General features: G+C 41.0%; 1 protein-coding gene across 1 annotated transcript in view; it reads left to right on the plus strand.

Annotated features, from left to right (window-relative positions):
* Window positions 1-11,400, plus strand: part of esama (endothelial cell adhesion molecule a) — a 95,780-nt gene extending 84,380 nt beyond the window's left edge. Inside the window, exons 4-7 of the mRNA XM_052039997.1 lie at window positions 181-336; window positions 8,012-8,134; window positions 8,766-8,907; window positions 10,807-11,400. Of these exons, the coding sequence (XP_051895957.1) occupies window positions 181-336; window positions 8,012-8,134; window positions 8,766-8,907; window positions 10,807-11,194 (809 nt within the window). The 3' untranslated portion in view covers window positions 11,195-11,400. The remainder of the gene's footprint in view (window positions 1-180; window positions 337-8,011; window positions 8,135-8,765; window positions 8,908-10,806) is intronic.
* The last annotated feature ends 3,262 nt before the right edge of the window (window positions 11,401-14,662 follow it).

Here is a 14,662-nt window from a genome sequence, read left to right on the forward strand (position 1 = left end):
GACAACACCCATAACCAAAACTAATTAAAAAAACATTTCTTTGGGCCACATATGGTATTATAGTCATATTGTATTGTATTGTGGCCATGTATTGTCTTGAGTATTGTGGCCATTGCAATGTGCTCCACATATTTTAAAGATGCATCTCATTAATTTGTATTCCTCTTCTCTCCAAATTAGTTCCGCCCTCCACTCCAAAATGCAGCATCAATGGAAGCCAATTTATTGGCCATAATGTGACCCTGACCTGTCGCTCAACAAGTGGCAAACCAGTCCCCAGCTATACTTGGCAACGGATTACTCCCAAGCCACAGATTTTTAACTTCCCAGTCCACAGTGAGTATGAAAACTAAAGTGCTTTCATTCAGTGTATGATTTTTGTTGTCTCTAGTTGAAATCTCATGGATAAATCAAAAAGGTCCGAAAGGTTTCATACCTTGCACCAGAGACTACATTTCAAATATGCTTATTTTCAGTCGAGTGCTTTAAGATGTCCTGATGTTGTGAAAGGCATGATATCCCGTAACTAAGCTGGTGTGCTGGCCCTGGAGAGGGTCCAGAGGAGGTATACAAGAACAATTCCAGGAATGAAAGATTTAATGCATGAGGAGCATTTGATGACTCTGGGCCTGTACTCAATGTAGTTCAGAAGGATGAGGGGGGATCTCATTGAAACCTACCAAATACTGAAAGTCCTGGATAGAGTAGACCCCGAGAGGATGTTTCCATTAGTAGGAGAGTCTAGGATCCGAGGGCACAACCTCAGAATAAAGGAACATCCCTTTAGAACTGAGATGAGGAGGAACCTCTTCAGCCAGAGGGTGGCGAATCTGTGGAATTTGTTGCTACAGAGGGCTTTGGAGGCCAAGTCATTGGGTGTATTTAAGGCAGAGACTGATAGGTTCTTGATTGGTAAAGGGGTTAAGAGTTACAGGGAGAAGATGGGAGAATGGGGTTGAGGAAAGAAAACAAAGTCAGCCATGATTGAACGGTGGAGCAGACTGGCCTAATAGACTGAATGGCCTAATTCTGCTTCTACACCTTATGGTCTTATACGTGCACATTTACTCGTCTCAGAAGGTGTGGATGTACTTGTGCTGTTGGAACAGGATCCAGCACCTCTCAGGTTCCTGAATCTCTCAGATATCTCTTTCGGCTCTTGCCACCTGCACAGTGTTCTCATTTGGGGAGGGTAAACTTGTAACTTACCCCAATGTCCTGCCAAGACAAAACAGAAGCTGGTTGCAGCTAAAGTGCCTTAATGGTGATGTGGTAGTGCCAACGGTGGTGGGAAGACTTGATAGAAACATTCCACATCATAAAGATATTAGATCAGAGAAATAGAGGGAAGGTGCTGGAAGGATCGAGAGTTCATAAATTTAAGGTGATCAACAAAGGAAGCAAGAGGGCATGAGGGTTTGCTTTCTCATGAAAGCAGATATCTTTGATCTGGATTCCGTTGCCTGACAATGTGGTGGGAGAAGATTTAATCATGGATTTGAGAAAAAAATGTGCTAAGTCCTTGAAAAAATATATTTGCAGGGTTACAAGGAAAAATCCAGAAATTGCAGCTAGCAGCTTAAAAATAGCTGCGTGGGCTCAAAGGGTGAATGACCTTTAATGGTGTGTTGCTATAAAAGGGTAATGCTGAGCAGCTCGTTTAGAGTTGCACATTCCATTACCATTCACCATTAGTACTGGAAACACAAACATAAAATCAACTCTGTATTTTGTTTGGTGGTGATAGGCAGATCTGGACGTCGAGATTTAAACACATTGACCTCAATGAATGAAGCTTTCTGCTTCTGTCAACAATGAGACATTTTTTTCAGCCTCTGATATTACTAGGAGAAATGTGTTTTATCATTAAAACTGGCAGCTGAAAGGAAGTGCATCAATGTGTAGCAGAACGATACAGACCTGGTCAGCATTGTTGCAGGGTGGATGCAGAGCTTCTCATCTGGACCTGCTACATGTTCTAAACACAACCTTGGAGCACTCATTAATGCAGAATTTGCTGTACTCCAGGCCAGACATTTTGTGAGCAAGATTTGATTTAGAGACTTTTTTTTAGGTTCTCTAGATTAATTCCCACCATTTAAATCAGTGATTTCCAAAGTTCAATCAAATGGTTCACCCACATGACCAATTAATAATAACTAGCTAATTATAAACCTAATTGGAGCTGCAATCAAACCACTTTGGTTAAAACCTAACAGAGTGTCATTAGAAAATAATATTTCAAGTATATTTCATTCTTATGTGCTGCTTGTATGGGTGGGTTTAGAGTAACCCACCCATACAAGCAGGGCTGAGGCAAGACATATAGTTCTCCACTCTACAGACCTGTGCTCCCCCAAATTCCCCAGGCCTCTCTCTCTTGCACTCCGTCCAAGCTCCTGGCTAACTCACAGACTGGTGAAACGTGCTACCAGCACCTTAAGTGCTATTGAATTTTAAAGTTGGCGTGCTGTGCAGAAACTGTCCAATGCCTTTCTGTTGTGCTAAGTTAAACCAGGTGAAAATGATTAAAATGGTATGTAGGGGCAGGGAGGAGCGTGTCAACCTTGTGCATTGGCCCACAAACGATTTTCAATCTTATTAGTACTTTCCAACAACATACGTCGTGAGATTTAACAGAAACAAAGGGTCATCTCAGAATTTGCAAGAGTCTGTACCTTCAAATAGTATTTGAGTCCATTAGAAAACATATAATCTACAACTTTAGATAAGATCTTTATTAGTCACATGTACATCGAAACACACAGTGAAATACATCTTTTTGTGTACCTGATGTAAGTAAATGTTCCCTAATGTTTTTCTATAGCTGCTAAAATGGCCATGGTAAATAGCATTTAGTTTTAAACTAATTATCCTCATGAGTCTTTTTTTGAGAGAGTGTCTTTTTTCTCAGGGGAGAGTGGACAAACAGTCCCTCATTATTGCAAATTTTGTCATTGAATATCTGCATCTGGAGACATTGCAGGTCTCAGGACACATGAGGTGCAATGGGCTGGGCTGGTGCAGGTAGAACTGCAATTTTGATCAGTTTCTCCCCTGCCTTTGACAATTCAGTTATGTGAATGTAAAATATCAGTGCTTGGGAAAAGACACTGTGATCCATCGAATCTGCCTGATATAGCCATTAGTCTTATACCAGCCAGATCAGATGTCCAACATGTGAATCCATCAAACATGTTAGGTCAGGATAATAACATTTGGGGGAGAAAATTACAAGGCCAATCAAGGAGGAACGAGAAAAGATAAGATTTCTTTATTAGTCACAGGTACATCGAAACGCACAGTGAAATACATCTTTTGCGTAGAGTGTTCTGGGGGCAGCCCGCAAGTGCTGCCACGCTTCCTGTGCCAACATAGCATGCCCACAACTTCCTAACCCGTATGTCTTTGGAATGTGGGAGGAAACCGGCTGGAGGAAACCCACGCAGACACGGGGAGAACGTACAAACTCCTTACAGACAGTTCACTGGAAGCATCTATTCAGCTTTCTTTAACTTGCTCAGTTCGATCACTTTGGGCTATAAGGAGAGACTGGATAGCCTGGGATTTTTTCCCCTGGGTCATAGGAGGCTAAGGGGTGACCTGATAGAGGTATGGTATATAAAATCATGAGTGATGTCGATAAGATGGATGGTCACAGACTTTTTCCCAGGGTAGAAGAGTCTAAAGCTGGAGGACATAGATTTAAGGTGAGAGGGGAAGGACTTAAATGGTACCTGAGGGGCAACTTTTTCACACAGAGGGTGGTGGGGACATGGAAAGAGCTGCTAGAGGAAGTGGTACAGGCAAGTACAATTACAGTGTGTGAAGGACATTTGGACAGGTACATGGATAGGAAAGGTTTGGACGACATGGGCCAAATGCAGGCAAATGGGACCAGCTCAGGTGGGCACCTTGGTCGGCATGGATGAGTTGGGCCAAAAGATCTGCTTCCATGCTGTATAACTCTGTGATTCTACGACAGCTTGGGTTTTCACCAAAACAGGAGCAGAGAAAGGGAGTTTTTCTAATTTAAAGAGAATTATGTTAGGAAATTTGAAATTGAAGCATGAAATTATCCTCAGAATGAAATGGATTGTTGGGTAGATAACAGAAATTGGGAGATAATTGAGTTGTCTTAGTTCGGTTACAAGTATGGTTCAACAAAGCACCATGCACAAGATTAAGGACAAATCCAATACAAATGATCTAAACTGAATGTAATCAGTCTTGGACAGTGATGTTAATTTACATGAGATAAGATACTGACGTTAGTGACTCGTAAATAGGTGCCATCTGTAGCAAAGAATTTCTCTGTGATATTGTCACTTGCCTACTGCTCATGCCGATGGGTTTAATCAGCTGTGGGCAGACAAATAAAAATCTGTTGCCAGTACTGTAAAGCAAAAAAACAATGCATTAATATTGTGTCTTATTGCATCTCTTCAAAATAACTGAGCACTTCAAATTCAATGAATAACTTTGGATGTAGTGACTTCATAGGTAAGTGAAAATACACACAATGTGAGATTTAGCAGCTAATTTTGCTTCTGATATTATTGGGTGAGGAAGGCATACACAGAAAAACAATAGTCCTGTGGCTCACAATCCAATAACTGATGCTTTTCAGGTGGTTCTTTAATGAATGCCTGCTAGTGCTGATGCATTGTATTTCAGTACAATGCTTCCGATGTATAGAATTGTCTATCGAGTGGAGACTCTCTGCATCATTATCATATTCTGATAATAAAAACAAGTCCATATATGAATATATACTCTTCTCTATTTTTGTAATTGTCAGATTTGTTTATAAATTTATGCAATGTTGATACTGGCTCAGAACCTGACAGGGTGAAAGCTGAATCAGGTTACACAATTGATCCTGATGTATTCATATTTAATGATCCTTTTGTTGGTGCAGCTCCCGCACAGCTTGATGCTTGGTGTCTTCTGAGACTCTTCTAATGAGCTCACAAGTTGTTCTTCAGGTGTAGCTAAAAAACTGTCTACAGAAAAATCCCCAAAGGTGTCCTTCAGATTAATTATTACAATTTTCGTGAAATGTTGAAAGAGGACTCTTTCTTTATTCTGTAATGTAGACCCGATTATTAATGATGCAGAAAGCAAGACTTGCTTTCTATGACCTCAGAATGTCTCAGTGTCATGCGTACATGCAGAAATGGGCCCTACTGCTCACTGAATCCACACCAAATCTGCGGCACAGTGGCATGACTGTTGGAGCCACTGCTTCACAGCGCCAGGGAACCAGGTTCACTTCTGACCTCTGGTGCTGTCTGTGTGGACTTTGGATGTTCTCCCTGTGATGGCGTGGGTTTCCTCAGGGTGCTCTGTGTTCCTCCGACGTCTCAAGAATATGTGGGTTGATTGGCTACTGTAAATTGTCCCTAGTGTGTAGGTAAGTGGTAGAATCTGAAGAGAGTTGATAGGAATATGGGGAAAGTAAAAAAAAGACTGGGATTTATGTTGGATGAGTGTAAATGGGTGGTTGATGGTCAGCATGCAATCAGTGGGCTGAGGGTTGCATCGCTCTCTACTATCAACCACCCATTTACACTAATCTGACATTAATCCCATTCCTTCAGTTGGGTTTTACTACCAGTGACCAACTTTTGAAGTGCAGGCATTGTTAGCAATGTAAGAACTGTGGAGCGAATTTGTGCCCCGCAAGCTCCCAAGATAGCACCCTGATTATGTACAGCCATACCTCCATTTGCAAAAGGAATACATTCCTGGAAAACATTTCATTAAAGGAAATTTTGTAAGTCCAAAAAGCAGGGCAAAAGGCACTGTGAGTGTTTTGGTGCAGTTTATTCCAATGGTCAGAGCATTAGAGCATGCAAAGAATAGATTTGTAAATCAAAATTAGGTTTCCCAAAGTGTTGATGATGTTATAGTGAAAAATCATAAATTAAACATTCACAAATCAAAGAATATCTATATTCATTTTTCTTTATAGCTCAATTAACAACATGAATCATTTAATTCTGATGTAGGTTTTTACTTACACTCCACTATTCGTTCCTGGTTAGGTTTAATGGTTGCTTCAGTATTCAGCCCAAATCTGCACCCATACCGAGGTATGGGAATAGTTATTTATACATAGAACAAGAACAATAATCTCCAGGCGTTCAAACAGGATTCTGCCGAACAGCTAAACTGCAGCTTTAATAATGACTGATTTTGTGGTCAGATTATAAATAGGGTTTATAACATGTATCGAGATCTTGCTTTAATGGGTTAATAGTTACACCCAGCCATTGACCAGCGAAACAAGAATTAGGCATTATTTAATGTCTGGATCATGAATTCTAAAAATTGGAGCAACTTGAAAATATTTTTGGAATCCCCTGAATGGGAAAGAGTTTAGGATGGATCAGTACTCAATTAAATAGAAAAAAAACAGCAGAAATCTGAAACAAATAGAGAAAATGTTGGTAAAACTCAGCAGGTTAGGCAGAAAACCAGAGTTTCAGCTTGAAGACCCTTTATCAGAACTGGAACAGATAAAGAAAGAAACGGTAGTTTTAATTTGCAGAGAAGGCGGGGAGGGGTGGATAAGACAAAGGGAATATGTGTGATAGGTTGGGGCCAGGGTGACTGTGAGGATGGGTTGTTGATAGGACACTTAGAGGGTGACAAAGAAATATGAGTTGCTGTGAGGATGGGTTGTTGATAGGACACTTAGAGGGTGACAAAGAAATATGAGTTGCAAAGAGTAGACAGGAGTGTGCTGATGGAGAGGAAAAACAACTGAGGCAACTTACAGCAGAAATCGCCAGTTCTGATACAGAGAAAGAGAGTTACCTGAAGTTGGAGAAGTTGATACTAACTCCAGCAGGCTGCAAAATGCCCAGTCAGAAGATGAGGTGCTGTTCCTCAAGCTTGCATTGGGTCTTATTGTAACAGTGCAGGAGGCCACAGGCAGGGAGATCAGAGCGAAAGTTAAAGATAATTAAAGAAGTAGGCAATTGGAAGTACATGAACATCGCTCCAGCAGACTGAACAAAAGTGTTCTGCAAAGCCATCACCCAAACTGTATTTGATTTCTCCAATTCAGAGGAGACCACATTGTGAATATTGATTGCAGTATACATTTGCTGGAATCTGAATGGGAACACTTCACTTCAGGTCCTTTTAAATGGAGTTGAACATCATGATTTGGGCAAAGTGGTGCAGCTAGTAAAGCTGCTGCCTCACAGCACCAGTGATCCAGGTTCAAACCTGACCTCTAGTGCTGTCTGTGTGGAGTTTGCATGTTCTCCCTGTGACCATGTGGGTTTCTTCTGGGAAAGACAAGCAGGTTGGTAGGTTAACTGGCCACTGTAAAATGCCCTTCATGTAGGGTAAATGATAGAATCTGGAGTAGTTGAGGGGACCACAAGGAGAATAAATAACAAGGAGAATTAACGGTGGAATGGGATTGCTCTATGAGCTGGCATAGGCTCGTTGGGCTTCTACGTTGTCAAGAACTATGGAAATATGAGGTGGAAATCTGGAAAACATCTCAGATAAGTACCTCTCTATGTTATGGAGCAGGTCTGGATCTACACCTGCAATAGTTGTAGGCTCGTTGCAGGCTTACAAAAGCGAGGGAAAGAGTATGGCTTTGGCTCTGCTTGGTGGTCCCATCAAGGTCTATATATATATCACCATCAGCTATTATAAGGTTGTCATTTCAAGATATCCTGCCCCTTTTAATAGTCCCAAGTCCTGCCAGGGAATGATTTGGCAAGGAGACAGTGCTTAATCAGGTTATAGCCAAGAAGGTCATTTCCCTGGACCTGAATAGAAGCACTTCACTTCAAGGCAGAATTTCATATCATAGACTTTAGACAAAAAGCAGCTCAATGGCAAAGAAGGACTTCTGATCTAACTGTAGTGGGTATGAATGAAAAGGCACTTGAGGCACATTTATGACTTAATCCAGTGGACTGCAGACTTGGAGTTTTAGTTGTGATTTGAGCTTCTTAATGAACTGTTTATTTTCTAGACCCCCGAATGGGAACTCTGACATTGAGGAACCTCACCAAGGAGATGTCTGGATTGTACACTTGCAGATCCATAAATTTAGCAGGGAATGCATCATGCTCAATACAGATGGAAGTGATAACTTGTAAGTACAGTGGTGTATATGGGTAGTCTCTCTGTGGATACTGGAGAAATGGTGCGTTTAATTGATCCAAGTCTACTGATGTTGGTATTCATATCCATGGACATATCTGTTGCTCCCTTTCGTCATGTAACCCATTCATTCATGCACAGAGTATTTTATGATTAAGCACACTCTTACATTTTTTGTCCTGATCCCTCAATCCCTACCCTGACCCCAAAAATATATGTACGGATTTTAAAGACAGACCAGTTAGTGCATTGTGAAGAAATCTGGAGGCTTTGGAATAGAATCTTAGCCATCATGTTGCAGAGATTAGGAATGTCTTTACACCCCAAGCCCAATCCTTCTCACCTCCCACCACTCCCCCAGGGTGGGTGGCTGTCGTGTTGGAATAAGAAACACAACACCTAGCAACGTTGGGTGGCAGACACAATTGGGAATGTGATGATTCATAGAATAACATTGCAGATAATCATTCACAGGCTTCTTGCACCTCCAGGATTCCTGAGTACCAATCCAATTTTCAGCATCTGGCCACATGTTAAAACCCCTGTTTCTCTAGTTTTCTTTTGGGATTTGAATACTGTCACTCAGGAATAATTCATATTCAACTTGTTTCTCCTTTCCACAGCCAATAACGCAGGGCTCATCGCTGGGGCTGCTATTGGGGTGCTCTTAGGCATATGTTTGCTAGCCACTATCATTGTTTTCTTCTGCATCTATCAGAGGAAGAGAACACCAGAAAAGGAGGAAGATCTAGCTAATGAGATAAAGTAAGTACCTGAGTTTCCATGAAGTTCACTGGTGCCTAGGATTAAAAAAGAAGCAGCATTTTCCATTTGTTGGGAAACATACAAAGGGCTCATGAGAAAAAATTGATATAGACAGTAAAAAGAAAACAGATGGTAAATATGTTTAACTACTCAAACTTCAATTATTGAAGATTGCAGATCTCTGCACATATTACAGTGTTCGAAACATCTGGTGACCCACTCATCACTGTCATATTCACTCATACACATCAGAGTATGTCACAATGAGCTTGCCATCTACTTTAACCTCATTTATTTACTACTAATAACATCTTGGTTACAGTAAAACATTCACACAAAATTTATTCTGCAAAAAAAAATTGGGATTTGAACTCTGGTACTGTGGCTGCATCACATCTACTAATAAGTTAACTTAAACCAACATCCATCCAATGTGGAGAAAATTGCATTATTTCCATCTGAATGAGATTCCAAGGCCAATCAACCAAAGTGAGCTATGAGTTGTTATGAACTGAACCTGTTTGTTGAGTCTGACTGCTTTATTGGTTATGCTTTATTTTGATATTACTATTACTTATGTTTTTTTAAAGGGAATTTCTTTGTGACTGGGGAGTTATGCAAGAAATTAGGAATGTTGCAAATCTTTTTATTCTTCTTGCATGGAGCAAAGTCAAAAATCAGTAGTCATCAAGTCAAAGCCCGAAAATCATGTTGGTGTCAAAGTATTGAGAATGCTGCCAATTTTGCCATTTAGTTGAACATATCCAAATGCCAGGCGTGGTGGGTATGGGGCAAATCTTACCAGCGGCCACTCTTACAGTAACGGTCTTCTAATTGACCCAATGTCATTTTGTTATACCAGGTCTACTAACCTTAATTTTGTGACTAGGACGAGGGATGAAGAGACTGCTGACTCCACTTGTGATTTGACCCATGAGGTCTTTCTGTCCTTCTTTTGACTTTGGCTATTCTGACTGAGAGAGCTGAGAGGTGACTAGCATCTGACACTATACCAATAAAATTCTTAAACTGTTTAATTCTTAAACTTTAAAATTCTAAAACACCTGACCTACATTTAGTAGATTGACAGAATAACCTGGGAATTAGCAACCCACTAATCTTCAATTTAAGGAATTGGACTGATTCCAAATGTCCTGAGGAACACATTGTTTTTGCCTCTAAAGAATTTGACAAAGCATATTGTTATGGTTGTGTGTGTGCTTGTGTGTGTGTGTGTGTGTGTGTGTGTGTGCGCGTGCGTGCGTGTGTGTGTGCGCACGCGTGCGTGTGTGTACACACTTCTCATGACATTATCTAACCGGCATTCATGAGGGTCAAACTTGGGTCAGTTTTATGGTGGAAACCCACAAATTAGATCAAAATGAGCCAAGGGATTTTGATAGAGACTGTAGAGAAAGAAAGTGATTTCACATTGGGCAAAAGTAAAAAACAAGATACAGTGCCAGTGACCCGGGTTCAATTCCCGCTGCTGTCTGTAAGGAGTTTGTACATTCTCCCTGTGTCTGCGTGGGTTTCCTCTGGGTGCTCTGGTTTCCTCTCACATTACAAAGACATACAGGTTAGGAGCTGTGGGCATGCTATGTTGGCACCGGAAGAATGGCGACACTTACAGGCTGCCCCCAGCACATTCTCAGTAATGCAAAAAGACGCATTTCACTGTGTGTTTTGATGCACATGTGACTAATAAATAAATATCTTATCTTAAGTTTTGTATAGCATGCAACATCATTTCACCTTGTTCCATCTGGCCAGACAAGCATAGCAATTTATGATCAGCTTTTGCGATCATGATGAGAAAAAATGATTTAAAACAAACTCTCTGTTTTATACTTGGAGTGTTACAATTTGCACTGAGTTTAACATTTGTTTTGTTTACAGAGAGGATGCCCAGGCACCGGTTGGAAATGTATGGATTAAGAATGACCTAATCTCCAAAAATGGCACCCTGTGTTCTGTGAATAGCACAATACGTAGCTACAAACCATATCCTACCAAACCACCATCATATGCTGCTTCAACTATCACTGCAATGGATGTAAGCAGCAATGGAAGCTGCAACCATCCAAAACGTTCCCAAAAATCAGATTACGCAATGACAGTTAATACTCACCACTCTAGTCCTTCCCCTAAATGGCAGAATGGAACTCCGTCGCAGGCACCAAAACAGGAACCCACACTGCCCTCTATGACTTCATCAAATCTTGCCAGAATGGGGGCTGTGCCAGTTATGGTGCCAGCCCAGAGTCAAGTCGGATCTCTGGTGTAGGGGCAGCTTGGCAGTACCATGCCACATGGAAACGCTGCAATAATTTTCCTCTGATTACCAAAGAACAGGCTTCAGATAAGAGCTATTATTGGTGAAATGTTACAGTACAACATAGTTTGTAAACTGTGACCTGAAGTCTTGCAACCACTTTTTGAAACTTTTACAACTAGAAATCTAAGGAATCCAAGAGTAAAACATTCAGTGGATTGATGAGTGGGGAGGGGGGGAGGGGGAATGGCATTTCTACCTTGGTATCCCACTAACATTTCAAACATCATAGTTTCTCAAGATTGAATCCTTATAATCCCAGCTGTGGTTCTGGTTGTTCTCATCTTATCCTGACACTGAACTGGTCTTCCTAAGGCATCTCAATTCAATATATGGCTTGTTTTAAAGAAGGTTCATTAACAGTTTTAGCTATGCCCATAAAAGGTACTGGAAAGTTGCATTTGCTAATCCCCAATGAAGAGGAATTCAGACTGGTTTAACACAGAAGAGACGACTACTGATTTACATCATAATGTATCTTTTTCTTCGAGTCAGTTAATATTTTTCCTTTGTAGCAGTATTTCTCTCATCCTACATTATGAGATAACAGCATGACAACCAGGATCTAATGCTCTAGTCAGTGCCACTTCACCTTTGGGCTGAAGCCATTTTTGGCTTCAGAAGATTGAGAGATGATCGTATCAAAGCGACAAAAATTAGATTGAGGACCCAACAGTATAGACCAAGAAAAGGTTATTTCCTTAAGCAGAAATTGAGAACAAGGCAATATAATTTCAATGTTGAAGCCAAATCGGGAAGCTCTTTCACACGCAAGAGTATATGAATCAGGAACTACCTCACTCCAAAGGCTGTACATTGGGGCAATTGATCTTTTAAAACAGAGTTTAGTAGATTTTAGTAGCAAAGTGGAGTAGGGATCAGATCTAATTAAACAGCGGAACCAACTTGAGGGCTGACTGGCGTACTGTTCTCACTTGTGAGGGATAACCATCTGAAGGTGGGGAACAGCCTGTTTCAATTGCAGTGGCTTCCTTCAGAGGGAAGTATGGATTTGGGGAAATGGGGCATGAAATGAAAAGAACACGGACATCAGTCTTGAGAAACTCTTGGAAAGAAGTGGATCATTGGTTATGCTTCATTTTGTGGCCTGTGACTGCCTTGTTAACTCAGTTAAATTTTCATGAACTTAATTATTCAGCTTCCCTGCAGTCTGTGCTGGAAAATATATTATCAGGTATAAGCAGAGTGCATGGTGGGAATATACAAGGGCCCAGCTAGCCCAAGAAAACAAAGTATTCTGAGATGTTTGGAATAGCAGATTGCTTATCTGCCATTATTCATGGCATGCAGCGACAAACAGTTAAAGAGATAACTGGCAATTCTTAACGAATGTATTACCACAAGGAATAACAACAACACTGGAAAATTATACAAATGGGAGGATTTTAAACATCATCCATGGATAAACCAAGAAATAGATAAGAGGAAGAAAACCTGAACTTGCGGGTAAACATGAATTGTTAAGAGGCAGAGACAGGAGAAATTATAATAGGGTATAAGGAAACGGCAGAAACATTAAAACAAATATTTTGCATTCATTTTCACAGTAGAGTGCACAGAGTATATCATAGTGTGGAGGAATGAGAAGTCTGACAAGACTGAGAAAAGTCATGTAATAAATATTAGAAAAGGAAAATATTGAAGATATTAATCAGATTAAAACCCAACAAATCCATTAGTCTTGATGGCATACATCCAAGGGTTTTAAGTACACAGACAGCAGTTGCATTGATTTTGCTTCCCCATAGTTCCCCAGACTCAGAGTTGGCCCCATGAATTGGAAGGCAGCAAACGTTCAAGGAAGGAGGGAAAGCAGCAACGGAGAATAATAAACCAGTTAGTCTGACATCATCATAGGGAGAACACGAACACCAGAATACATTATTAAGATGGGTGCAGGCCACTTAGGAAATCGATATATTATTCAGAATCAACACAATATTATGAAAAGGTAATTGTGTTTAGCAAATTTATTCATTTGTTGAGGATGAAACTAGCAGGGTACATCCAGCAGATTTTTGGAAAGCACTTTGTTAATGTGCCAATAATTGGTTGTTACAAAAGACTCATGGGATCGGGGTAATATATAAACATGACTGGTTAATGGATAGGGGCGGTTAAGAGAATGAGGTCAATTACAATATAGCAATGTGAAAGTAGCTGATTTCATCAAGGATCAATCCTTAGGCCGAAACCATATCGAAAGATATTGTAAACAACGCAACTATAATGCAATGATACAATGCCAGGTGAGAAAGTAAGCTTCATTGAGATTAGTAAGTATTGGGATTCAGATGGATTTGGAACACTTTTACCTGAAACAGAGAAAGTAAACGTGCAGGTATAGCAAGCAAATAGTCAACAGAAAGTCCTCTAATTGTAAAGAGGTTACATTCCTGAAACTGATCATAGACCAGTTTGTTTGCGGGTAGAGCATGTTCACTGACACTGCGAGACTCTGCTCCCTCTACTCCCATGTACATTGATAGGACCCGCTCCCTTGCAATGGCTGCTGGTATCTTGCTCCCACTGTTCCGGGTGCTGTCTCCTCTTCTTCCCGGGACCCACTCGAGGGAACTCAGGACTGCAGGATAAATGCTGTGCTTTGAAAACTGTTTCTAAACGTGGTGCTCATATCTCAGATGTTTGCATGTTATGTGCATTGATCTTCATTGGAAGGTGCTGTAGTATACAGCCAGTCCCCAGGTTATGACAGGGTTCCATTCCTGAGAACTGTTTGTAACTCAAACTGTTCGTAATCCAGAAATGAAAAAAACAGTGTGTGGGAGAGGGTCACAGAAACAGTGGTAAAAGGAAAGCGAGCAGGCGTGGGAAGAGAGGCCGCCAGCTGGCCTCACTGACTCAGTGAGTGAGTGAGTCAGCGCAGCAGTCCTGGCTCTGCTTGGCTCGACCCAACCCCCAGTTGTTGCAGCTCATGGAGGGAGGTGGGGAGAGAAGGCACACAGGAATGCCCCCTTCCTACCCAGCAGGGGATGCCTGCAGCCCAGCAGCAGCGGCAAAACCATCCCCATCTGTCCCACCGATCTCCCAAACGCTCATTCGTATGTACAGGGTGTCGACAATCTGTGCTTTCATAACCTGGTGAAGTCCTGCAAGAGTAAAGATTTCCTTCAATTATAAAATTCTTGAGGGAGAACATAACTGGAATTCTTGTCTAGTTTTGGTTTCCATTCCTAAGGAGATATTTGTTTTCACCGGGTGGACGGGAGACAGGGAATGTGCTTAAAACAAAGATAAACTAAATCAATTCTTGGTTTCACAGAGTTAATGGACAAAAAGGATACATTAGTTATTTGCAAATTGATAGTGTGCAAGTAGCTGTCCTGTGAGTTCTTTGAGTTTGAATTGGGTAGAAAAGGCTTATTTTCAAGGAAAATG

The sequence above is a fragment of the Pristis pectinata genome, chromosome 27 (genome assembly GCF_009764475.1).
Source record: "Pristis pectinata isolate sPriPec2 chromosome 27, sPriPec2.1.pri, whole genome shotgun sequence".
NCBI lineage: Eukaryota > Metazoa > Chordata > Chondrichthyes > Rhinopristiformes > Pristidae > Pristis > Pristis pectinata.